Source organism: Saxophila tyrrhenica, assembly GCF_035928015.1.
Source record: "Saxophila tyrrhenica strain CCFEE 5935 chromosome Unknown scaffold_18, whole genome shotgun sequence".
NCBI lineage: Eukaryota > Fungi > Ascomycota > Dothideomycetes > Mycosphaerellales > Extremaceae > Saxophila > Saxophila tyrrhenica.
In genome coordinates, this window is record NW_027041750.1 from 554,746 (window position 1) to 578,884 (window position 24,139).

At 56.9% G+C, this 24,139-nt stretch overlaps 12 protein-coding genes across 12 annotated transcripts; 8 read left to right on the forward strand and 4 right to left on the reverse strand.

Annotated features, from left to right (window-relative positions):
- Window positions 1–36: 36 nt before the first annotated feature.
- LTR77_009644 (uncharacterized protein) lies at window positions 37–290 on the forward strand (the record flags this gene model as incomplete). Its single annotated transcript, XM_064806870.1, has 2 exons — window positions 37–103; window positions 142–290. 2 exons carry the CDS (start codon window positions 37–39, stop codon window positions 288–290), a joined length of 216 nt encoding a protein of 71 aa, XP_064655175.1.
- A 28-nt stretch (window positions 291–318) lies between these two features.
- On the forward strand, window positions 319–655 carry LTR77_009645 (uncharacterized protein; the record flags this gene model as incomplete). Its single annotated transcript, XM_064806871.1, has 2 exons — window positions 319–457; window positions 525–655. 2 exons carry the CDS (start codon window positions 319–321, stop codon window positions 653–655), a joined length of 270 nt encoding a protein of 89 aa, XP_064655176.1.
- A 303-nt stretch (window positions 656–958) lies between these two features.
- Window positions 959–2,557, reverse strand: LTR77_009646 (uncharacterized protein; the record flags this gene model as incomplete). The annotated part of the gene is made up of 4 exons (XM_064806872.1): window positions 959–1,232; window positions 1,288–1,797; window positions 1,861–2,381; window positions 2,435–2,557. 4 exons carry the CDS (start codon window positions 2,555–2,557, stop codon window positions 959–961), a joined length of 1,428 nt encoding a protein of 475 aa, XP_064655177.1.
- A 1,018-nt stretch (window positions 2,558–3,575) lies between these two features.
- Window positions 3,576–4,259, reverse strand: LTR77_009647 (uncharacterized protein; the record flags this gene model as incomplete). Its single annotated transcript, XM_064806873.1, has 1 exon — window positions 3,576–4,259. One exon carries the CDS (start codon window positions 4,257–4,259, stop codon window positions 3,576–3,578), a length of 684 nt encoding a protein of 227 aa, XP_064655178.1.
- A 798-nt stretch (window positions 4,260–5,057) lies between these two features.
- LTR77_009648 (uncharacterized protein) lies at window positions 5,058–7,171 on the reverse strand (the record flags this gene model as incomplete). The annotated part of the gene is made up of 2 exons (XM_064806874.1): window positions 5,058–5,370; window positions 5,424–7,171. 2 exons carry the CDS (start codon window positions 7,169–7,171, stop codon window positions 5,058–5,060), a joined length of 2,061 nt encoding a protein of 686 aa, XP_064655179.1.
- A 732-nt stretch (window positions 7,172–7,903) lies between these two features.
- Window positions 7,904–9,149, forward strand: LTR77_009649 (uncharacterized protein; the record flags this gene model as incomplete). The annotated part of the gene is made up of 2 exons (XM_064806875.1): window positions 7,904–8,787; window positions 8,915–9,149. The coding sequence occupies 2 exons, from the start codon at window positions 7,904–7,906 to the stop codon at window positions 9,147–9,149; spliced, it is 1,119 nt and encodes a 372-aa protein (XP_064655180.1).
- A 215-nt stretch (window positions 9,150–9,364) lies between these two features.
- Window positions 9,365–10,091, forward strand: LTR77_009650 (uncharacterized protein; the record flags this gene model as incomplete). Its single annotated transcript, XM_064806876.1, has 2 exons — window positions 9,365–9,672; window positions 9,827–10,091. The coding sequence occupies 2 exons, from the start codon at window positions 9,365–9,367 to the stop codon at window positions 10,089–10,091; spliced, it is 573 nt and encodes a 190-aa protein (XP_064655181.1).
- A 2,537-nt stretch (window positions 10,092–12,628) lies between these two features.
- Window positions 12,629–14,754, forward strand: LTR77_009651 (uncharacterized protein; the record flags this gene model as incomplete). Its single annotated transcript, XM_064806877.1, has 3 exons — window positions 12,629–13,039; window positions 13,086–14,490; window positions 14,546–14,754. 3 exons carry the CDS (start codon window positions 12,629–12,631, stop codon window positions 14,752–14,754), a joined length of 2,025 nt encoding a protein of 674 aa, XP_064655182.1.
- Window positions 14,755–15,219: 465 nt separating this feature from the next.
- On the forward strand, window positions 15,220–16,527 carry SLP2 (Synaptotagmin-like protein 2; the record flags this gene model as incomplete). Its single annotated transcript, XM_064806878.1, has 1 exon — window positions 15,220–16,527. One exon carries the CDS (start codon window positions 15,220–15,222, stop codon window positions 16,525–16,527), a length of 1,308 nt encoding a protein of 435 aa, XP_064655183.1.
- Window positions 16,528–16,817: 290 nt separating this feature from the next.
- LTR77_009653 (uncharacterized protein) lies at window positions 16,818–17,873 on the reverse strand (the record flags this gene model as incomplete). The annotated part of the gene is made up of 1 exon (XM_064806879.1): window positions 16,818–17,873. The coding sequence occupies one exon, from the start codon at window positions 17,871–17,873 to the stop codon at window positions 16,818–16,820; it is 1,056 nt and encodes a 351-aa protein (XP_064655184.1).
- Window positions 17,874–18,107: 234 nt separating this feature from the next.
- TRP4 (anthranilate phosphoribosyltransferase) lies at window positions 18,108–19,412 on the forward strand (the record flags this gene model as incomplete). The annotated part of the gene is made up of 2 exons (XM_064806880.1): window positions 18,108–18,422; window positions 18,495–19,412. The coding sequence occupies 2 exons, from the start codon at window positions 18,108–18,110 to the stop codon at window positions 19,410–19,412; spliced, it is 1,233 nt and encodes a 410-aa protein (XP_064655185.1).
- Window positions 19,413–21,182: 1,770 nt separating this feature from the next.
- Window positions 21,183–23,645, forward strand: LTR77_009655 (uncharacterized protein; the record flags this gene model as incomplete). The annotated part of the gene is made up of 1 exon (XM_064806881.1): window positions 21,183–23,645. One exon carries the CDS (start codon window positions 21,183–21,185, stop codon window positions 23,643–23,645), a length of 2,463 nt encoding a protein of 820 aa, XP_064655186.1.
- Window positions 23,646–24,139: the final 494 nt, after the last annotated feature.

Genomic DNA, 24,139 nt, shown 5'->3' on the forward strand with positions numbered 1-24,139 from the left:
CAACGACACAGAACAACACAACACATCCTATCTACGATGCCTCGTCAAGTCGCACCACCGCCCTCGGGAGAGTTCCAGGTCGTTCTGACCAAGCCCTTCAATGGTATGACCGATCGATGCTCGTTCCAACGCCTTCACAAGCTAACAATGCCAAAGGCGACCCAGAGCACATGATTGAAGTGATCGGAGAGCTGAACCGTCCAGCCTCGGTGCGCTCGTCACAGTACACCGGCAACTCCAAGTCCTCCGAGAAGACCGGCGACATGCCAAAGTACGTTCTCTTCCACTAAACATCTATACGTGCAGTGGATCCTGACCATGGCCAATTACAGGGACGACGTACAAGAGCTCATGGACCTCATCTCCACCCTCCGCGGCTTCCCAAGCCACCCTTCGAAAGACGTGTACGGGAGGGACACCAGGGTCGACTTCAACACCTTTGATCTTCAGTGGAGCAGTCAGTATACCCCAGCACACATGCAGTGGGATATAGTCTGGGATTCTTGCTGACGGTGTGCATACAGACCAGGACGACGACCCAACCGGCAACGAGGTCTCTGAGATTGCGCCTGAGCAGAAGGATGATTTCAACAGGATCGCGGACAGCATAGAGGCGTTGGCGAGGACGTTTGCGAAGAAGGACTCGCAGGTCTAGGATATGACCATGGGAGTGCAAAGGCAATGAGTGCACACGGCAGCTATGGCTGAGGATTGCATTCGACTGGCCATGAAGGCTGGCAGCAAGCTGGTACTACAACCAACGTAGATACGACTTCAATCAGAACGTTGCCTATTAAGAGCTCGTTCGTTATCTCAACGCGTTTTGTTCGACGACGTAACGTAACGCATGCTTGGAATGGGTGCCATTGATCAGAATTCGTGTTGCTAACACCGCAGATATGTGAATCATCTATCCAAGTCGCGCTCCGTCCAATGTCGAAACGACGAAGCAATCATCTCATTTGACCTCTGGCGTGTGTTCCAGCTTCTCATGCTCCAACTCCTTCTTCTCAGCAACCCGCATCGGGCTGTCACCCTCGCTCTCCTCATCTGCAGGGCCCAAGTTCTCAATACCAACTTTCGTCGTGGAGAACTTGTCAGCCGGGATACGGTATGCCGGGACGAAGTTGACCGCCAAAGTGTAAGTCCAGGCGAGGATGAAGAAGCACATTGGCACGACCATGGCGAGCTGGGTGCTGCGCGCGTCTGCTACGGCTCCCAGAATTGGTGGCCTAAGTGATGAGAGGTTAGCGATTTGCCGGAGCATCTTGGACCAGCTCAACTTACACAACAGCTCCACCACAGACACCACCAACGATGAATCCAGATCCGCGCTTCGAGTATTTCCCAAGCCCACGCATACCCAATGCAACGATCGTTGGGAAAATGATCGACTCAAAGAACAACGTCAGGTACAGCATAGCCATGCCAGTGTTGCCGCTCTGTGTAATGCTGGGTGCAATAAACACAATGCAAAGCGTCATGTACAGCAAAAAGACGTATCGAGGCCGGACAAACTTCATCAAACCCACACCGACGAAGCGACCGAGAGCAAAACCGCCTTGTGCTCCAGCCAGGAAGCGTGCTGCCAGGGGGCTGTCGGTGTTGGCGCGGGTTTCGGTAACGTAGTTGATGAAGTAGCCCGCGATGGCTACTTGGGCTCCGGTGTAGCAGAATTGCGCGAAGGTGGCGTGGAAGAGACGGTATTGTTTCCAGAAGGGCTCGATGGCGGTGTTGGCATGGGTTTCTTCTGCTTGGAAGGCCATGTCGGCGTCTGTGATTTCAGGGATGGGGGAGCTGTTGAAAGTCGGTTAGTTAGTTGCGTGAGCTTGAGAGTACTCGTCCAATGCGAAGACATACAACAAGAAGGTGATGGCGAGCAAGATGCAAAAGCAAGCAATGGCCAGATAGATCCATTGCACGTTGCGCAGCGCCTGATCAGACTCGCCGATGTCGACGAAGATGACGTATGACCCCATTACAGGAGCTACGACTGTTCCGATCCCGTTGAATGCTTGGGAGAGATTGATACGCATCTCAGAGTACTTCGGAGGCCCGCAGACGGTAATGTAAGGGTTTGCCGCAGTCTCCAGCGATCCAAGGCCATTGCCAATGATGAAGATGGCAGCGCAGAAGCCGCCGAAGCTGTGGTGGAGGAGGCAAGGCCAGGCGATGAGGGCACCAAGAGCGTATAGACTCAGTCCCCAGATGAATACCAGCTTGTATCCAAAGTGGCGGAGAATCCAGTTAGCATGTCCCAGACTCGCCAGAGGATAGGCTCCAAAGTAAGCTGCTTGTAGTCCAGCTGACCTTGCCTTGTCGATTCCGAGCGCCTCCTGGAAGTGCTTGTTCAGCGTGTCGAGGAGGCCGTAGGAAAAGCCCTGTAGACTGAAGTCAGCATAGGAGAAATGCGTCCGACAGATTCGCCGCGTACCCAAAGGAAGAACAGGATAGTGACCAAGCACAATGGATAGAGCGAGGCGCGAAGACTGAGCTCCGCAGCTTTCGTCCGTTGATCATCGCGGTGCCGCAGCCCATACTTCTGCATGAAACCCATCGTGGCGCCGTGGTGTAGATGGACCGGGAAGAGTGTGACAACAGATGATAGACAGGAAGGTGAGATTTGGGGTAGGGAAAAGCTTTAAGCGATTGACTCCGTCCGCCTTATGATGCACCGTTGTTAGCCTACCAGGTCATGCCAGTCGCCACGGACCCCCACACATGGTGGCCGCACGTTGTCAAGGTTGTTCATACGGGGAGCGACGGTCTTCGAGCGGCCTCGGTATCAATGCCGTCGTGGCCAATCTTCGTGTCGTAATGATCAGACCCCTACCTTCCCAAGCGTATATCGCGGGGTAGAAACACGGAGCAGTAGGCTGATCGAGCATGGTTTCTTGGCCTCCACGTCTTGGTGGCTTCGTAGTTCGGTACAATGACGCCCGAGACTGCATGTCCGAAGCGAGGCCGGCAGCAGACCCATCGACGACGACAACTCGACAAGGTTCTCCATGGTATTCATGGCCGGCAAATTTCTGGAGCCTGCGGGTCTATGAGCATTGGTTTCCTGGTTGTTCAAGGGGGAACAGGCGGTATATGAGCGAAGACAGTGAGCGTTGACGTCGAGATTGAGTGTATTTGGGCGAGTCATGAAGCCTGTCGCTTGTGCATTGCTTGAACTGCTTGCGACGACGAGGTTGGATGATGTTGGGAGAAGAGTAACAAAGCAGCCAACACCTTGGTGCTTGATAGAACTGGCGTGGGCGTCTATGTGTGAGAGTACCATGAGCATCGTGATACTCCCCGATATGCTTGAAGCACGCTTTCAGGCATTGCGTTTATGTCGAACTGTTCCAGGGCTGTGATCTCCTGAAAGTCGAAGAGCGGGTCGGCACTGTAAAAGGCTTCAGCAAACAGTGTGTTCTTCTATACCAGCGGCTGGGTTCTTTGACGCCTTCTCCACACCCGGGCACCCCAACGTGAAGCTTGAGAACCAACCCTATACCATCAAACGCACTCGCTACCCCATCAACCCAGTCCCATCCCATCCCATCCCATGCCCTCGTCCCCTCCCCTCCTCAACCCAACCTCCTCCTACTCCCCGCCCCTCTACCCCCCTCAATCTCCATTCCCTCCACCGCCTCCTGCACCAACCCCCTCAACTCCCTCTGTCCCTCACTCCCTTCGAAATCCTGCCGTGCCGCCAATTCCTCAATCCGTCTCCGAAAAGCCGGGTCCGGCTCACCTCCTGCGTCGTTCTCGTGCATGGTGCCTAGATTGACCTGAATCCCATTCGGCAATGGGGGAGGCGGGTGCACATCCTCACTATCGCCGTCTGTCGCAGCATCGCCTTGGGCGGCTGGGCCAGTAGAGTCGGCTGGGTGAAGTGAGTTAAGGTACGCAGCAACATCCGGCGCTTCATCCTCATCCGCCAATTTCTCCGCCGCGGTCAATCCGTCGTCGTTCTTCGCGGTAGCGTCCACGCCCAGCTCGAGAAGTTCTTTCGCCACTTCCACGGTCTCGGCGTTGAAGAGACAAGTCTCGCCGTCTTCGTCTTTGAGGTTGATGTCCAAATTGAACTCCCGGACTAGAGCTTTCAGCTGGTCGACGTGGTTGTATGAGGTTGCTGCGTGGAGCAGTGAGTAGCCATGTCCGTCCTGTTTTGATGCGAGACCGGGATGGGTGCGGAGGTGTGAGAGGACTGTGGAGGGGGAGTCGGGGACGAGATTGAGGAGATGGTCTATTGTGGGTGGTTGGGCCATTTTGATGTTGGGGGGTTGTGGGAGGAGGATGAGGCTGTGTATCGAGAGGTTTTGTTGGAAGTGAGGTTGTGAAGTTGCCCGCAAACAGGAAGGCTTTTGCAATTGCCAATCTTGACTTCACTTTCTGTTCGACCCATCATGTTTTCGAGAAAAAGGTCATCATGGGCATTCGTCTGCTCATCAACAAGGCCTTCAGAGCAAGCGTCGAGGTTTGAAACAAAAGAGCTTGAGGATCGGAACCACAGGATAAAAGTCATGTGTCTAATAAGAACCCACCACGAACGCCAGAGTCATGTGCCTCGAGCATGCTATCTACCCATATTCGTCAAAGCCGTTAGAGTCGTAAGCATGCCGCACACAATTCATGCCGTTCCATCAACATCCGCCCCTCCCCCATCCCGCCTCCCTCTTCCTCTCCAAGCCTTCCAAAGGCCATCCAGAAAAATCTACTCATGCCGTCGTGAAATGTGTTGATGATAAAACAAACGCCATACTGAAAGAAACGGGCAGTGCAAGTATAGTCGATGCTGGGGGTATCGTGCAAAAGAAGTGATGCAGGCCTCATCGATGCGGCGTGCCGAAGGGATCCTACTCGCCCAGGTCGTGTGCAAGACGATGGCCTTTGCCGTGGTGATAGTGGTTTTCGTGATGCCGCTGAGCGCCTTGCTGCGAGTTCCGCCGCTAGAAGAAGTCCGAAGGATCCGAGACGTGGTGTTCGTGCGCACGGTCATGGCTGCCGTTGAGATCGTCGTTGGGCTCATGATGTCGATGATGGTGGTGGTGTCGATTCGGCGACTCCTAGTACCTGTCTCGCCCACCGCCATCTCTCGATGCATAAGGATTGCCGCTTTGATCGGCTTCAGGTGCTTGTTGACGGCGTCCGCTCTGGCTGCCGTAGCCGGGTTGGTAGCCAGGTTGGTAGCCTTGCTGGTAGCCCTGCTGCGGCATGTTGTACATAGGCATCATGCCGCCCTGCTGCATCATCTGATATTGCGGGTTTTGCATGGCTTGGATCATGCGATCTTGCCTCTCCCTTTCTTCTTGCTTGTTGCGCTGCTCCTGCTTCTTGCGCTTCATCCGCTTCCGCTTTTCGATTTCGTGTATTTCGTTTCTGTACATATCAGTCAGCCACGGTCTAAGAATGATCAGTAGGGACACTCATACCTGTGCTCGTTCATTTCCTTCCACTCGGAGAAAGCACCCTTGATACCCAATGCAGCGATACCGACAGCGGCCGCATCTTGCACCCAAGCCTTGGTCTGCTTCTTCCGAGCCTCCTCAGGTGTCATTGTACCCTCCGCCACCATCTTGTGTCGACTCTCGTGAGCCTCCATGCTCGAGTAGACACCGTGGGCGGCGTGAATGGTAGCAATAGTAGCCAGACCCGCCGTCAACAGCTCTTTCCCACGCATCTTCTTCCGCTTCGCTTCAATCTCAGTAGTACTACTGCTGTTGTCCGCATTTTCATCGTAAGCATTCTTGTTGTTGCCTTCGCCACCTCCGGAAGCGGCCAGGGCACCGGCGCCTGCCCCAGCACCAGCACCCGCACCCACAAGGGCGCCATTGTTGCCATTAGTATCGCGAGACCCGAGATCGCGATCGCGACCTCGCTCGCTCCCGCCTTGACTCCGGGTAGCTTCCATATCTGAACGTGGTGAGCGACGCTTGTCACGACGGCGATTGCGCGAGGGAACGTACGAATCTGCGGATGAGTCTCTGGAGCGTGAGTCGTCTCTCTTACGTGATTTGGAGCGCACCCGGTCGTAGATTGCTTTGCCCGCAGCCGCCAGTGCGCCACCTGCTGCAAGGCCCTTCAAAGCGCCGGCGCCTCCACCGTTTTCTTCTTCACCCTGACGTCCGCGAGACTGCGAGCGACCCCTGAACTTGTCGATGATGCTACGACTGCGAGAGCGAGGAGGAGGCCGACTACCGGAAGAGATGCTAGAATCGCGACCACGTGACCTTGATCTACCTGGAGCGCCGTTGGCGAGTCGATTGGTAGCCAGACCGCCGAGCACAGCTTCTGCGAGATGACGCTTGGTCTTTTCGTTGGGATTGCGGTCGAGCAAGCCATCGATTCCACCAGCACTGATGGCGGCTGTGGCGATGCGCTTGCCTTTGTCGCCAGTCCATGGCCCAGGCTCCTTGCGAGAAGTGAAAGCAGTGATTGCGCCAGCAACAAGAGCTGCCTGCGCCGCCTGAGCCCACTTCTTCTCGTTGCCGCCGCGCGAACGACTGCGGGAAGAGCTTGAGCTGGAAGAGTAGCGCTTGCGAGATGCAGCACGCGAGCGCGAACGACCAGATCTGACACTGCGAGAACGAGAGTCGGACCTGTCGCGGTCTTTGTCTTTCTTGCCGGTGAGTGCTCCTGCAATGCCGCCCAAGCCTAGACCGCCCAAAACTTCTTCGACGCCGGACTTGCGACGCTCAGGGCGGCGGGAACTGCGTCCACTGCGGGCGCTGCGAGGTGGAGAGCGAGAGCTGGAGTATTCTGAGTCATAGTCTCTGTCCCGACGACGTCTTCGATCACGACCACCGCCGCGTCCAGCTGCATAGCCGCCTGCGGCACCAGCACCAGCGGCGCCATAGTCTGTGTAGCGGTCGTCATCGTCGTAGTCGCGTCTTCTTCCTGCTGCGCTTCGAGCTCGCCTGGGCGGACCGTAATCGTCATAGTTGTCCCTGTAGCTCGTCGAGCGACCGTACCCACGATCGCGGCCACCTGGAGGTGGGAAGTCGCGCGGGATGTCTTCAATGCTGTCTTCGCGCCCGCGGTATACCAGATCACGTGGCGGCGGTCCCTTTCCTCGCTCAATGTAGGTCTCCTCTCTCACGAAATCAGGCTCGTCGCGGCCTCGAGGGCGGGTTTGGACGTTGCGGTAGCGGCGGGGCTCATCGTCGTCGTAGTACGACATTGCGACGGCACTCACTCGGCGAGTGGGGTCGGGAGTGGGGTGGTGGAGTGGAGCAGAATGGACGGACGAGGTGTGCTATTCGAATAGACTGGGTGTAGTAGGTTGTCGACGCCGACGGGGTTGGTGTATTGTGGTGTTTCCGGTCAGGTGTCGGGTGTGAAGAAGGTGGTGGTGGGGCGAAGTGGGCACCTTCCGGAGCGTCGCGCGCCTGAAAAGCTTGTGATGGGCTCCGGTGAAAGTCTGATGGGACAGGCGAGTGCGAACAGTGGTTGATCGCCGGTTGGTGTTCTCGGGTGTGACCTCAGGTTGATGGGTGGTTGATGGCATGCAAAGAAAAGAAGAAGAGTCGAGTGTGCAGTGCTGGCTGTGCTGGCGTCTCCAGCCCACCTTCACCACGCTAATGACGCAAAGCTTGTGTTGCGTGCGGCCCAACGCGATCAAGAAAGTCTTTCCCCCGAGGTTTCAGGAGGCAGCATGTGCTACGGTGGCTGGGAGGCAGCACCCTACTCCAGCGGAGATCTTGAAGGGCTTGGGAACAAGATACCAAGTGGTGAGGTAGACCCGGAGCGGTGGAAGGCTGGAAGGCTGCGGAGACTAGGGACGCCACGAGTGCCGCAAAGCCAATTCCTTTGATATTCTCCGATAACTCTCTTCATGTGATAGAAAAGTGTAGGTGAGAGCGGACATTCGAGACTAGACTTGTGGGACGCCATATAAACCACCGAAAGCAAGATGGCCGCTTCCGACAGCTGGCCAAAACACTCCACAGAACCATATTCAGACGACTCAACACTCGATACCGTGGACATCTGGCTTCCCCGTGCATCATCATCGGAAGACTCAAATCGACTCTGGGTAATATACATCCACGGCGGAGCATGGCGAGACCCAGCAATCTCAGCTACTTCCTTCACTCCGACTCTCGACAAGCTATCGAAATCAGGAGTGGCCGACCAGATAGCAGGATACGCGTCCATCAATTACAGGCTGTCTCCATATCCATCTCATCCAACTGATCCTTCGGACCCTTCAGACCCGGCGAGGAACGCCACACACCCAGACCACATCAACGACGTATTAGCAGCGATCCTGTCTCTTCAGGAGAAACACCACTTCGAGGATCGATATGTGCTCGTTGGCCATTCGTGCGGAGCCACATTGGCCATGCAGGCTGCGATGAAGCGGTACTGGGGATCGCAATACGAGTCTACGTTTGCGCTGGAACTGAATGTGGTGCCTCCTAAAGCCATCCTCGGGGTGGAAGGAATCTACGATATGCCGGCCTTCGTTCGCAATCATGAGGACCAGCCCATCTACAAAGACTTTGTCCACAACGCTTTTGGACCGTCTGGATGGGACGCTGCAAGTCCCACAAATGGTGACTACGAAGAGAGTTGGCCAGATGGTGAGCTGGTCGTCCTCGCACATTCAGCGGATGATTCTCTGGTCGAACCAGAGCAGGCTTCCTCGATGAAAGATGTTCTCGAAGCTCAGGACTGGAACAGATCAGAGCGACGACAAGTCAAGACGTTCGAGGTACATGGTGAACATGATGAGGTGTGGCAGACGGAAGAGGTCGCGAGAGCTATTGACTGGACTCTTCAGCAGCTGCAGCCGTAATTTGATTGTCGTCTATGCTGTCGGTATACTGCTAGAGGAGTCTTCGGGGGCACTGGTACGATCTGCCATGGCGATGCAGCCCATGTCGGTGCCGTAAGAATATGAAGGTGAAGTGTTCAGCAGGTCCACTTCGATCATACAAAATGTCTCGCTGGCCACTACAGGCGAGGCCGAGCTGAAGGTCACCAGCTTCGGTCCCGAAGTAGAATCACTAGCACAGTCAGCAGTCAGCAGCTACCTTCTCCGACCCCATGCGGTCGGTCGTCGGCTTGCGGGGCTGTCCAGAGTTCCAGACTTTTGGTGGACGATGGGAAACGCATGGGGTTCTCAAGAGCGAGAAGGGAATGAACGCGAATAGCGATGGTACTCCGTTCTGATACATTTATTTATGTAGCTTACCAAAGCCTGAACAAAGGTGCGGAAAGTGAGCGTCTTCTCAAGCTGAACAGAAAATATATCAACACCAGTTGCCTGTAAGCATTTCACACCTCTGCATTGTCCACTGTATTATCCAAACAGAAAGATTCAATCGATTGACCCTAGTAATCCCAATAACATCAACCTACCTCCATCATGTCCACCCCCGTCGTCCTCCCCCCATCCAAACTCGCCCACATCGTCTTCAAAACCAACCAAATGGACCGCATGAAGCAATTCTACTGCAACTTCCTCGGCGGCCGCGTCGTGCACGCCAACGACTTCATCGCCTTCATCACCTACGACGACGAACACCACCGGATCGCGCTGGTGCAGTTTCCGAACACGACGGACAAGGAGCATAATAGTTGTGGTCTGCTGCATGTGGCGTTTACGTTTGACTCGTTGAAGGATTTGTGTATGGCGTATAGGCAAAGGAAGGCGTTGGGAATTCGGCCGGGGTGGTGTGTTGTGAGTAGACTTCTTCAATTGACAAAGGGGATGTTGTAGCTGCTGATGGGGGTGTGGTAGAATCACGGACCTACCACGAGCATGTAGGACCACCTCTGCAACTTCTCGCAACCCAACCGCATCGCTAACCTTCACACGCGCTCACAGGTACTACCAAGACCCCGACGGCAACCAGATCGAGGCCCAAGTCGACAACTACGACAACCCGGACGACGCGACGGCTTTCATGGACTCGGAGATGTTCGCGAGGAACGCCTTTGGCGCGGACTTTGACCCAGAAGAGCTTTGCGCTGCTCTTGATCGAGGCGAGAGCGAGGCGGAGTTGAAGGTGTTGAAGGATGTTGGGCCGAGGGGTCTTGAGGAGGGGCCGAAGATTGAGGCCATGATGAGGACGGCGACTGTGGGGGTGTAGTGGATTGGGTGTCAAGCTGGGAGGGGAGTGGGTCTCTTGTTGATCGCGATCGATGATGTTTGAGTCGAGTGTGTATGATTAAGTGTAGTAAAATTTGCGTGTATACGGTTTCCTAGGTGTCCGATGTCCTTGCAGGATGACGATGCCATCTAACATCGTTGCCGTGATAATCACGCACCGTCCGGTCTCTCTGCCGACTCCAAGGATGTTTGTCTAAGAGCAGAAGCTCATGTTCATGTGAGCATGCCCTTACCTTTGTATAGCCCGCCGATCAGCTGCACGCGCAGTTGGCTGTGAACACGCAAGCTCCCTCGTCAGTGCGGTGAACGTGGCTTCCGAAGGCTCGTACTGATGTAAAGACGCCTCTGCGAACTTCAGACTTACTTCAACGACCGCACTGGTAGAGGTATGAGATCGCGGAGGAGCACCGATGTCTTTAAGCAACCAACATCTTCAACACCGCTCGTTCGTCCAGCTGCGCACAACTCTGGCTGATATCAGCAATGCAGTCGGTACCAGCTGCGTTGCCCAAGCTGCAGCCGGAAGGGAAAGGAGGCAGTAGACTGATGGGAACGTGATACTGTAGAATGTAAGAAACCAGGTGCCCTCGGGGAGGAAGAGCGTTGGCGGCCGGACCAGCTTGGCCAAGCGTGGGAAAGTGAACTCGAGGACACCTCATTCTTCGCTCTCCCACCACCACCACCACCACCAAGCCATACATGTGCTGCGACCGAGACATCAGCTTGCAGACGCTTCACCGTCTGCCTCGACGACCTCGAGGTTGTCAGGCAGAGTTCCCGCGCATCAGCATATCAGTGGGAAGAGATGGAGGTCTTGGCTTGAGCTCAACCTCACTTCGTGCCTGGCCGTCTCTACAACTGACTTGTAGCTGCCGGGAGGTGCTCTTGGTCATCTGCAAGAAGCGTTCCCTGCGAAAGGATCTGGTCGCTCATCTTCTGAGGGGTCTGAGCGCTCTGCCAGACCATCCGTTGTCAAGAGCACGCGCTTGAACGAGGGGATGCGCCAGCATAGTCACGAGCCCACCCCCGTCTTCGATCGATGCTTCGGCATCTGCCACAGCAGTAGGTGCGCCTGGATTAGGACACGAGGTCGAGGCCACCCAAGTAAAAGATGCCCTAAAGGCCACATACGAACAACAGGCGCAACTGGAGAGAGTGCTCACAGAAGGACACTTGCCCATGTGCTCGCCTGTCGGCGTCCATCGTGGTCTTACGTCTTAAGACTTTTTGAGAGCTGGCGCGGTATCAAAATCATGCGCTGTCTAATGGTCGAGACGAGTGATTGCTGCGATCGGGTGCAACGGCAGGACAATGCATTGGGTGTCCCGCGGCGCCTTAATGTTGCAACCGAAACAGTGACACTCGACGTCCGCCACTCGCAACCAAAGACAGCAGGCCATCCAGATCACAGTCCTACGAGTGTAGCCTCTGTACCCGTGGCGTGCTGACGGACGCCCACGGAGACCAGATGGAAGCACTGTATACGCTCCCCGGCCAACCAGGACACGATCGGACCAAGGACAGCTGGTCATCTGCACTTCGTGTCGTTGCCGCGCACACGTGGACCTTCTTTGGCTTGTCGCGGAGCCCCTCTGACTGGCCATGATCTCGAGATCGCACCACGGGACCTCACTGTCCGGGGTGAGCGCTCGTCCCAAAACCGCCATTGCTGTCACACATTGGTTGCTGCTGCCCTTGTATCTGCTTTGCCCTTTGTCACATCGCAGCAGGCTGATACCCAGGCGTGTCTCCGCAATAGATGGACGCTTGGGTAGGTATGCTGAGACCGTCCAGGCTCGTTCTCGGGTCCATTGAGGCCAGGTGGACTGCGCCTGCACACTCGATTGCAGCTACTGCGGGTCAAGACCGGCCACGCCATTGCCTATGGCGATCGGAGAAGGGTAGGTCATCATTGCTGTCACCCTCCGCAGCCTGGCCTCTTGTGCTGCCATGCTGTTTCGCCCACTATGGCCATGATCGTGGTCGATGAAGGTAGGTCTTCTCTTACAGGCGTTTGGTGCCCCGCTGGCTATTGGCATTTGCTTGCTGGAACGCGAAAGGAGATGGCATTGCTGCAGTGAGAAAAGGTAAGGTAGCAAACCTACCGAGCAGTGTCGAACATTGGGCTAAGTGAGAATAGCAGGTATTGCCAGTAGCTGTGTGCAATGGCTAGGCTCTCTGCTCCCCCCTGAGCCATTGCTCTTCCACTTTGGGGCTGGAGCCTTTGCTGTGTCTTGGTGACCACGAGACATTCATTTTCAACTGGCTCGAGGTGGTGTATCACACCTTCCTCGCCAGCACAACCAGCCGGTCGCACCTTCCTCACCACGACTACCTGGCGCCTCTGCCGGACTCCGAGCTAGATTGCCAAGGTTATCTCGCGCTTGGACTTGAGCTTTTGAGGCACAACAATTTCCTCGCCCCCCTCCCCACCTCCTCTTCCTCACCGCTACGCACTTGTCTTCACAGCACTGTCAGACATACATTGTCCAGAACACAGCACACCTAACCTCCACCATGGACCAAGCGGCCATGGTAGCCAGGCTCAAGGAGATGGGGGCTGGGATGATGAGAACCAACAAAGCACACAGCCCTGTCACCCCACCTATGGGTTTGGCGGCGCCAGCTAGGACGTGGAACACCAACTCTGTGCCGGCTACGAGGTCATCTGCAGCATCGCCAGCCAACAACAACGAAAACGTCAAGCCTGCTGCGTCACCTGCGCCTTCTGCCGCCTCCCTAGCTACGACAAGCACTCACACTGACAAGGCGTTCGGTGAGACACGTGGAGCTTCACTGAACGGCTCTGCTATGACCAGCCCATCACTCACGCGCTCCTCACTTGCTGGCACGGCAGTCGCTGGCAACACCAACACCAACACTGCATTTGGAAGTGCTTGGCCGACCTTCACTCCTCAACAGATGGCAGTAAGTGAAGGCACGTGTCACGAAAGACAAAGCTAATGCGTCTTAGGCAGCGCGTGACTTCCAGTCGACGGCTACTCCATCTGGAAGCAAGTCACGTCCAGGCCGTGCTCAGCCTCCGCCCCGTCCTACCTCTGCTGCCAGCACTTCCGCCCTTCGCGCCCCCATCGGCCCCACAGCTGCTCGTGGCAACGGCTTCACAGCTTCCAATACCACAGGACTCCACGAGCCAACCACTTACTCTCAGACAGGCTCATTCCAAGCTCCTGCCGCATCCCCACGTGTTGCTCCGTCCACTAGCTTTGGGTCCGGTGAGCGTGAGCGCCGTCCTTACGGCAGCACTTCAGATCGTCACGCTCAAGCCTCTGAGACTACTGCGTCAGGAAGCTCACTCCTGCACGGTCGTCCACGAGTAGCACCACCGAGCTCAGCAGTTTCTTCCTGGTCGAACTTCGCAGCCAACCCGATCGAGCCCAAGCCGCAATCAGCTGCCTCAGCCGCCCCGCAGTCGGAGACCACGAGAGTCGCTACAGCGAAGGCAGCAGAGCCGAAAGAGGATCCCGCGATCAAGGAGACCACAGAAGCGTTCAAGGGCCTAAGCATGAAGCACAAGGAGGATCGCACGGACTCTTTAGCCAACGGTGACAAGGCCAGAACTACCCGCCAGGTCGCAGGCATCAACAACATCTTGAGCGATCGCGCGAAGGACGCTATGTCGAACGGCAAGGCAGCTGGTCGTATCAGTACGCCACTGGCCGGGGCAAGCAACGGCAACGCTGTGGCTTCACACTCTGGCTCTACACAAGCCGTCGAAGTCAAGAAGAACGAGTTCAAGGTCCCTGCCACCGACACTTCTTCGCCGCCCACCTCCAAGAAGCCGTCCATCCCCACCCAGCTCGAAGCGCTCGCGGCCACCAGACCCTCATCCGCTCGACCACCGCCCACCACAAACGATGTCGATGCTGCCATCTCCGCGCATGCTGCCACAGTCTCTCAGACTCAGCACGTTCAGGCCAAAGGTGCCGAGCCCCAGCAGCACGCTGCAACCCAGCCCAAGGAGTCTGAGCCGGCCGCCTACCATGCTACCACGAACGGCGAGACGGTGAAGAGGAAGGGAAAGGCTCCCGTGTACACCCAGAACACCCCGACCTTCACCACCAACGGAGCCGGCACATACCCTCACGTCACCACCTCCAACGGTGACAGCATCCATCGTCACATGAGTCCAGAGCAAGTCGAGCAGGTTGCGGCTCCGTACAAGCTTGAGATCGCAGGGCTGGAGAGGAAGATAATCGCGCTCGAGCACAAGACTGAGATGTTGCGGCTCGACGCAGGCAAGGTGCAGGGGGATCTGCTCTGGGTTCAGGGGAAGCTCGACACGCTCATCGCAGGAGAGACGAACCGCATGACGATGGGAACTGACAACCCCAACTTCCTGGTCAATGTCGACACTCGTGAGTTTTGCCCCCCTCTTTTCCTTTCGACTGCAAGCTAACCATCCTCTGCAAGCCCACGGGCCCAAGCAGATTCAGGTCAGCAAGACCATGAATGTGTACGATCTCATCCGTCGCATCTGCGCTCATTGCAGACTTCTTCCCGCCCTCTTGTCGGACTGCCGCATCTCGGTCAACGGTGTGCAGGTCGGTCACATCGCGTTGTTGGGGGAAGTTGGGCTGGTGGATCAGACTGCGGACGTCAAGTTCACCTACGGCTCGTAGAGTGTTAAAGCTCTACGACGGAGGCTGGGACATGGTTACATGGAACGGTCTTTGGAGGGTGTGACGGGACACATGAGAGACGAGAGATGACTGCATGCATGCATGGATGTTCTTGAGGAGCATTCGATTTCGACCTTGAGTCTGGAGGACAAATGGGTGCAGTGCTGGTGTATTGCACTCTACTATGTACTTTAGCTCTTGCGTTGTCATGCGCTGATAGTTGAGGCAATGACGTCTTCACTACACCTCCTTTTCACTCGTTTCGTTCTGTGTGCTGTTGATGTTCGTAAGGTATCCTGCTGAAAGCTTGTGAAGACGGGAAAGACCGCCAGCAGCGTCAAAGCTTCCACTTCAAGATCGCCTCCAGAGTCGACTTCCACTCCATCTAGTACCACAACCTTCTCCACCTCCGTGAGCGCACCACTCTTTACGATGCCACCGACTCCAGCTGCGCTCGAAACCACCATGTCCGCCCTCACCCACACCACCCGCGCCCCATCTCGACGAGCCCTCGCCGCCCTCCAAAAGTCTCGCTACCCACTCGTTCAGAGCACCCAACAAGCCGCCTTCTCCTCCACCCCCCAACATGCCCTCCCCTCGCCCTCAGAGAGCATGTTCCGCTCCTCCTCCACCGTCGGCGGCCCACCCAACACCTACTTCCAACGCTCCTCCCTCCCCGCCAACACCATCGTCAAATTCGTCCCCCAGCAAACCGCCTGGATCGTGGAACGCATGGGCCGCTTCTCCCGCGTGCTGGAACCCGGCCTCGCCATCCTCGTTCCCGTCATCGACCGCATCGCCTACGTCAAGAGCTTAAAAGAAAACGCCATGGAGATCCCCTCCCAAAGCGCCATCACAGCCGACAACGTGACGTTGGAACTCGACGGCGTCCTCTACACGCGCGTCTTCGACCCTTACAAAGCAAGTTATGGAGTGGAAGACGCAGACTACGCCATCTCGCAGCTCGCGCAGACGACCATGCGCAGCGAGATCGGCCAACTGACGCTCGACCACGTGCTGAAAGAGCGTCAAGCGCTCAACACGAACATCACCCAGGCGATCAACGAGGCCTCCGCGGACTGGGGGATTAGGTGCTTGCGGTACGAGATACGTGATATCCATGCGCCCGGGCCAGTGGTGGAGGCGATGCACAGGCAGGTTACGGCTGAGCGCAGCAAGCGCGCGGAGATTCTCGATTCGGAGGGGCAGAGGCAGAGCGCGATCAATATTGCTGAGGGGCGGAAACAGAGCGTTGTGCTGGCGTCTGAGGCCGTGAGAGCGGAGAAGATCAATAGTGCGTCTGGTGAAGCGGAGGCGATACTGCTGAAAGCGACAGCGACGGCGAACGGGATCGATGCTGTCGCGAGAGCGATCGAGGAGGGCAAGCAGAGCGCGCAGGGCGCTGTCTCCCTCTCAGTGGCGGAGAAGTACGTGGATGCGTTCGGGAAGCTGGCGAAGGAGGGCACGAGCGTGGTGGTGCCGGGGAACGTGGGGGATATCGGGAGCATGATCGCGACGGCGATGAGTGTGTATGGGAACGTCAGCAAGAGCCAGGCGCAGAGTATGGCGCAGAAGGCGGTGACGGGGGGTGAAGGGGTTGAGGGCGAGAGCGGGAGTGAGAGGCAGCAGCAGAGTCGGGAACAGATGCAGGCACAGCTGAGTGCGGGTGATGAGGCGATTGAGGGGAACATGACTGAGGCGGCGGCGAGGCGGAAGCGGGATATGGCGCAGAGTATGCTGGAGAGTTTTGATCGGACGCAGCAGAGGCATTGAACCGTCGGATGAAGGACTTCCTTTTGTTAATGGGGTGTAGCTGTAAGGCGCTGCGGCGTATGAGATGGAACCTGATATGGAAAAGCATTCAGCGAGGGCATAGCATGGAGGAACAGGCTATTATGGCATTCAGCTCATCCTTTCGCCGCGATTCACGGCTGGGTGTATATGTATATGATAACATGCAGTACTTTCTCTGCTTTCAGCATCTTCTACAGCGTACATTTCTCCATCATGCCACATATACTGTACAACTCTTCCTCATCTCAACCCTCCGACCAAGCCTCACCTCACTGCTCCCCCTCCTTCCCCCCCTTCTCCTCCTCCTCCATCATCCCCCTCCTCCCCTCAACAGTAACATACAAACTCCTCCCCGCCGCCTCCAACGTCCCCGTCACCCCCGCCCCAACACCGGACAGCATCGCGACCAACTGCCCCCTCAACCCCTCCAACCCCCCTTCAATCCCACCCACCCATCTCGTCCCCTCCTGATCAAATACCTTCCCCTCCACGCGCGCAGCGAGCAGCAGGAGTTTCTGCAGCCCATTCTGCACCGCCGGCTCGTGATACGAGGGGTTCGCTTTCCGGCGCGGGGCGGGGAAGTTGGGCGGGGAAGGGGAGAGGATGGAGAGCGCGGCTTTGAGGTGTTGGGGCGTGACGGTGGGGAAAGTGAGGAGGGCGAGGGGGCCGGAGAGGAGGGGTTCGAGGCCGTGTTTCGAACGGCGGGAGGATTTCTTTGCCGTGAGGGCGGCGTGGGCGGAGAGGCCGTGGGTGAAAGATGGGTCTGTCGTTTGTGCTGTTGATGTTATGATGGGCTCGGAGGTTGGTGTGCTGGGGTCGGTGGGGTGGATGGGGGTGTGGGGTTTGGAGGAGGAAGAGAAGTCCGGGTTCCAGAACTCGACTACGCGGAGGGCGGAGGCGAAGATGCCGGTCTGGATGACTTGCAGCTTGATCCCGTCTGCGGCGAGGAGGTCGTGTTTATCTTGTGCAGCGAGATCGGCGTCGACCTTGCGCAGGGCGGTGGCGAGTTCGCGGCGCAGGGCCATCCATTCGGTGGACTTGAGGTTGTTGTGTTGGAAGATGAGCATGAGCGGGGCGGAGCGGAGGAGCGATTGGTACTGTCGGTGCAGCTGGGTTTTGCGGAACTCGGGGGGTTTGTGGGAGGGCGGTTGGTTGCGTGGGTAGCGCTGGATGGGAGGTGTGCTGCTCGTCGTCTGCTCGAGGGGTGGTGCGGGTGTGGTGGCTGTTGCGAGCGAGGCATGGCGGCACGCGAGGCAGATGTAGCCCGTGGATGGTGTTACTAATGGTGTGAGACTGCTTGTCTGGAGCCGTATCCGTGGAGGCATGATGGGGATCGTACAATGGCGATGTGCAATGGTAAGGTAGAAGATGTCGTCGTTGGCTTCGAGACATTGAAGTCCTCAAGCTTCGACCCCGAAGATTCGCCGCACATCGACTTCCCCAAGCCGATATGACTCTGATCCACAGGAAATCATACTTTCAATGTCGCCATAAAGATAAACTATAGAAACGGCCTTCTCCTGTTGCCCCGACCAACACCAACCTTCCCATCCCCAAGAATGGAATCGAACAACAAAGGCAAAGTCTCCATCTCCGCCCTCCTCAAACGCCTCTCCACCCGCGAATCCACCGCCAGCGTCAAAGCCGAAGAAGTCGCCGCCGCCCTGGCCCTCGTCTTCAACGACGCCGTCTCGCCCGTCCAATTCGCCCTGCTTCTCTGGGCCCTGCATGTCCAGGAAGGCGACACGGACGCCAAAGTCCTCAGCCAATGTGCCAAGGTGATGCGGGAGGCGGCGGCGCAGGTGGATGAGGTGGAGTTGATTGAGGTGGTGAGGCGGAGGGGGAGGGGGGAGGGGAGGTATGGGGGTGGATTGGTATGGTATGCCCTCGTCATCTAATTGATTGTTTCGTTGACGGATGACTAACGATATGTTGTGTTGATGTAGTGCGACATCGTAGGCACCGGCGGCGACGGCCACGACACCTTCAACGTCTCGACCACCTCTTCCATCATCGCCTCTGCTCTGCTCATGATGGCCAAGCACGGCAACAACAGTTCAACATCCCTATCCGGTTCCGCGGATCTACTACAACATGCGCCTAAACCGCCTGTAATCGCTGCGACGAACCACGAGACGCTTCCGCATATCTACGAGATGACGAACTACGCTTTCCTCTATGCTCGCGAGTGGCATCCGGGGATGAAGTACGCTGCGGCTGTGAGGAAGGAGGTGCCTGTGAGGACGATCTTTAATTTGCTCGGACCCCTAGCAAACCCCGTGCATGATACTGGATTAGTCGAATGCCGGATCCTAGGCGTTGCGCGAAAGGACATCGGCATGAACTTCGCCGAGGCCTTGTTATTAGGCGGCGCGAAGAAAGCCATGGTCGTGTGTGGCGATGAGAACCTGGACGAGATCTCCTGCGCTGGCGTGACACACTGCTGGTACATCCATACGGACGATGACGAGGGTGCAAAGCCGACGATCACGAAACTCAAGATCTCACCTGAGGATTTTGGCCTACCCACACACTCGCTCGATGATGTGCACGGCGGCAAAGGACCAGGAGAGAACGCGGAGATTCTGATGCGGATATTGAGGAATGAGCTACCGCGCGATCATCCGGTGTTGTGCTTTGTGCTGCTGAATGTTGCAGCGTTGCTTACGGTGGCGGGGATCTGTGAGGCTGACACAAGTAGTATGGGAGCTGGAGATGATGGGCAGGTGATCAAGGAGAGAGGGCCTGGTGGATTGAGGTGGAAGGAAGGACTGAGGAGGGCAAGGTGGTGTGTAGAGAGCGGAGCGGCGTTGAAGCAATGGGAGGCGTTTGTTGAGGTGACGAATGCGGTTGCTCGGTCGTGAAGGATTGATTCTATAGATGAGAGGCGTGGTGACGATACCCTTACTTGGGCGATACTCCACTGGAAGCGGACATGAGCTCAGACGACTGCCGCTGTCGACCTCTCCCCGAACCAAATATGAATTGGTGCTGTCAAGTGTGAAATACATCAGTCGACTTTTTCAGAACGTCAGCGGTATACTCCAGCGTCAAGCGAACCACGGTCAATGGACGATGTTATCACCGTCTGTATATCTGCCGCGCAAGAGGTCGTGTCCAATAGCGCCTGGCATCACCCAGTGTGATGAGAGTATTGACTACCTCGACTGCTCACTGGTTGGTTCGAGGCCGCGGCCTATTACGCGCTTGGCTGCTGCTCAATGGCTTCCACAACAACGGGTATTCCAAAGCTCCTTCGCCGTTTGAAGATCCAAGCAATAGCATAGACGAATTGGGAAGTAAGGAAGTCGATGCGCACACACCTTACCGTCCTCCTCATCGTCCTCACACTATGGACGTGCAAGTGCGATCGGGTAGACGTCGGAGAAGGTTGAATCGTATGCAAACCACTTTTTAAGCTCACAGCTCCCGAGTGTTTCAGAGTGGGTTCGGCAAGGGAAGGGCTACTTTTCCGTGACCGGCATAGCGGCCGTTGGAATTGAGATTCGCTGGGTGTCTGAATGTTCGCTGACGGCGCTTGCATACAGTTGATGATGCGAGATGGAAGATGTACGCTGAGCGTAATGACTTGCACGGGCGCCTGTCCGAACGATGTTGCTGAGATGGTGATGTGGTGGGAGGAAGAGGGCGCAGGCTGGGCCTCCTCGTCTAGCCCGAGTGGACGTCGCAGGTTGGCAGGGGTGTGCTGTGCTGCTGCTGCAGGTACGAGAGCTTCGAGAGAGTCGCCCTATTGGGAAGTAAGTGAAGATGAGTGGCGAGGTGGGTGTTGAAGTTTTGAACTCGTATACAGGCGGGCTGAGGTGATACATAGGGTATGTCTGTTGTTGGGTCGTGGCGAAGAAGACGAGCAGGACGAAAATAAATCAAACATCGGCAGAGGAACTCCACAGCTTCTGTTCTCGTGTGAGGTCGTGGTGGCCCAAGCGTGCAGCGTCCCCTTGCCCTAGCCCTCCCCTGCTTCTCTCCCGCGAGAGACGCACCCTCACGCAGTCCTCTCTGCACCACCACTATCCTCGGTGTCACCACGTCGCCCTCTGTCGCTCGCTCGCTGGTCCAGCCCACACTCGCTTTCCACCCTCCCACTCCCTCTCCGCCCGCTGGCACTGGCCCCTCGTTGTCGCGACAGTCCGAGTCAATCGCGCCGCGTTTCACTCCCCCGTTACTCAACCTGATACGCCGCCCGGGTGTCGCCACGAGACACTTCCTGTCCAAGGACTCACTGCGACTCCTGCACCTTCTCTTCACTTCTTGAACGTGTGTGAGAACCTTGAAGACTTGTCTGGACTACTGTTGCTCGTTTCTTTTCGCCGCTGTTGGACCATTTGGAAATTGACATTGGATTTGACATTGGATTCTTGGGATGGCTGTACGACAGCATTAAGGAGGTGGACAAAGCCGAAGAGAAGGCGCGCTCGTGCTGCTGCCTTTCACGTGGGAAGAAGGCGCAACGACAGCGTGGCTGCCACTGCCTGAAGACCTCATCACATCTCATTCTGCGATCTAGCGAACCATACTCTACTTCAACTTCACCGACGACTTCGAACACGACGACACGAATATCATTTTGACCACACTTCCGGCGCTGAGCCCGCCGACTCGGCGCCCGTCAACACATGTCCGCCCCCATACCCCCGAGCGACTTGGAGGGTCACTGCTCGGCCATTCACGATGACACGCTTTACGTCCTCTCCCCCGACAGCTTCCTGTCACTGCCGTTGAAGGAGAAGGCGAAATGGTCCAAGAGGCCGATGGGAGTCTCCGTCACAGGACCGGCCTGCGTGCAGGCGGGTGAAGGAGAGGATGCCGCGCTGTATGTGGTGGGCGGCAAGACCAGCAAGTCTGGCTACAGCGGGATGCAGAGATACAACTTCGCGCAGCAATCGTGGGAGACGCTGCCGGTGAACGTGGGCGTGTTGGCCGGACGAACCGATCACAGCGCAGCGTACATCGCGGACACCCAGCAGATCATGGTCTATGCCGGATCGCAACCGAACGCCTACTCGTATCTTTCTTCGCAGACTTTCCTGGTATCGACACAGCAACCCTACGATATTCTAGCATTCACTTCTTCAGCGCCTCCTGGAAATCTGCCTTTGCTGCAGTCGTGGGATAGTGGGCACGCGGTCATGCTTGGTGGTTCTGATTTTAACACTGAGATCTACACTTTTGGACCCGATGACGGCTGGCAAGCCTTACCTACCAATCTCACTGAACCACTAGATCCCAGCGCCCGCGCCACCCTGATTGATGGTAGCGATGGGAGCAAGGTTCTGGAGGTCTACGATATGAGCAAGACACCGAACAGTGTCACGCAGCTAGTCCTGTTGGACGCTGGTGGACAGCCGGCCTACACCGGGCAGACGATCGGATCAGGGTCCTCGTCAAGGAAACGGAAACGGGACCTTACTCTGGACAACTGGCCGGCGTACAACGACAACAATGCTCCTACTGTCAAGAGGACGGACTGTGCCGTGGCGCAAGGATCTGACGGCATGGCTGTCATATCTGGTGGAAGCAGCGAAGCACCGGTCGCGATTTTCAACCAGGATAAGAACTCTTGGGTGGATGTCGACAAGTTCTTCGACTCGAAACAGAACCAACAACCGTTACAGCCGACAAAGTCGAGCGGGTCCGGTTCAACACCATCATCGTCGACATCATCTTTTCCCTCTTCCAGCACGACAGCAGCAGCAGGATCTTCGAGCGGGGAGTCAGCACATGACCGCATGCTGAGGACATTGGGGATAACACTTGGAGTGCTGTGCGGCATCGCCGCAATCTTCATCCTTGTACTTCTATTTTTGCGATGGCGGAAAATGAAGAAGAGGAAGCAGGAAGGCTATCTGGACGAGAAGAACGAGGAGGACAGGCGGATGAGCTTTGCGGACCGGGGAGCATCCTTCATGAAGGAAGCAGGTGGCTCGATTAATGGCCTTGCACCTCCGAGTAAGACGTGGGAGAATTCGCAAGGCGGATCGCACAGTTCGTTGGCCATCATCACTGGAAAATTCGGCAATAAGCGGAACACCAGCCATGAACCTAAGCCGAGCTACGACAGCACTGCTCCAATGTTCCGAGACAAGAACATGGGTCGCGGAAACAACGACCAGGTGGAAATGATCAATCTGGACGAGAAGAGGATTGAGAGGAAACCGATTCCTCAGCCTGGACCACCACCACCTCCGCCTCCAGCGCCGTACGGTCCTAACCTGACTGCTGCGGATGCCAACAGGATGTCGACGGACTCAGGTAGAGGGAACCGAAGCTCAGGCTGGTCCAAATACTTCGCTACCAGCCAGCCGACAGGTCCTAACGGGATCTCTCATCTGCCTTCTGCTTACGCTCAGACTAACAAGTTGAGCGATGCTTCCATGTACTCGACGGATCGGCACATCTCCCAGCCTTCACACATACCCTCCTCAGCACTTGTGCCACCGCTCGACATCGACTTTAGTAAGACCGTGGACGGCCAGCGGTTATCTCACGTCACCTCCGGCTCACCCGCCTTCAACGACTCACGAGAAGACCTCGCGCGAGGCGGCAACCACCTCGCGCCGCAAGGCCAGCAAGGCCTGATCGTAGACCCGTACAGCCGACGCTCCGCCTCCGACACGATATCGTCCTATAACAGATCGACGATGAGCACCACCACGTCTGAGTACTACAACGACTCCAACCCCACCCCCTGGACCCCCACGAGCACGTCGTTTAAGGACCACCTCGTCTCCCGGCCGCCCAGCAGCAACTACCCTCCCTCCGAACCGCGCGTGCCTTCTCGCGGAAAGAACGGCGGCGGCTTCTTCCCCGGCTCCGGCACCTCATACCGCCCGTCCGCCCGCTCGAAGATGGGCTCGAACGCCGCCCCGAGCGGGGATTGGGCATCTCTCCCGGCTGCGCCAACCTTCCCACGACCGGCAGAGGACCGCGATAGCACGGTCACGGTCTTCCCCAAGGGCGTCCCGAGTGCGTATTACGCCGGGCGCGACAGGGAGAGCGAGCAGGCGAAGCCGGTGAATTCAGATCTGGGGTGGTTGAACTTGGGGCTGGGACAGAGTCCGCAGCCGGGCCGGATATGAGCTGCACGCAGCATACACGGCTTTCGCTTCTCCTACAATCTGTGAATTTACCACAACAAACTTTTTCGACATTCAGCCCGCTGAGCGAGCGGGCGCTGGCATGATCCAGCATTCTCCTTGACGGACCCAACTTTGGACATTGAGACGTCCGTCCACAGTCGACACGCACGACAACCACACCACAACACAGTCCTTTGGCGAAAGAAGATCTTTTCCCGCTTGTTTGTATAGCAGACCTCTCTTGATTCCTGAAACGACGTATGGGAAGCGAAAGGGGAGGATGAAAAAAGAGATATCCCTTGTTTGTCTGTTGGCGTTTTCTTGGTTTGCTTTGGATGCTGAGGCGTGGGGGGGGGGGGGGTTTGTGTGGGCCTAACCTGGGGGGGGGGGGGGGGGGGGTTTGTGGGGGGGGGGGGGGGGCCCGGGGGGGGGGGGGGGGGGGGGGGGCCGGATGTTGTCGCGGAAGCGCGAGGTGACACCCATTTGGATCAGAG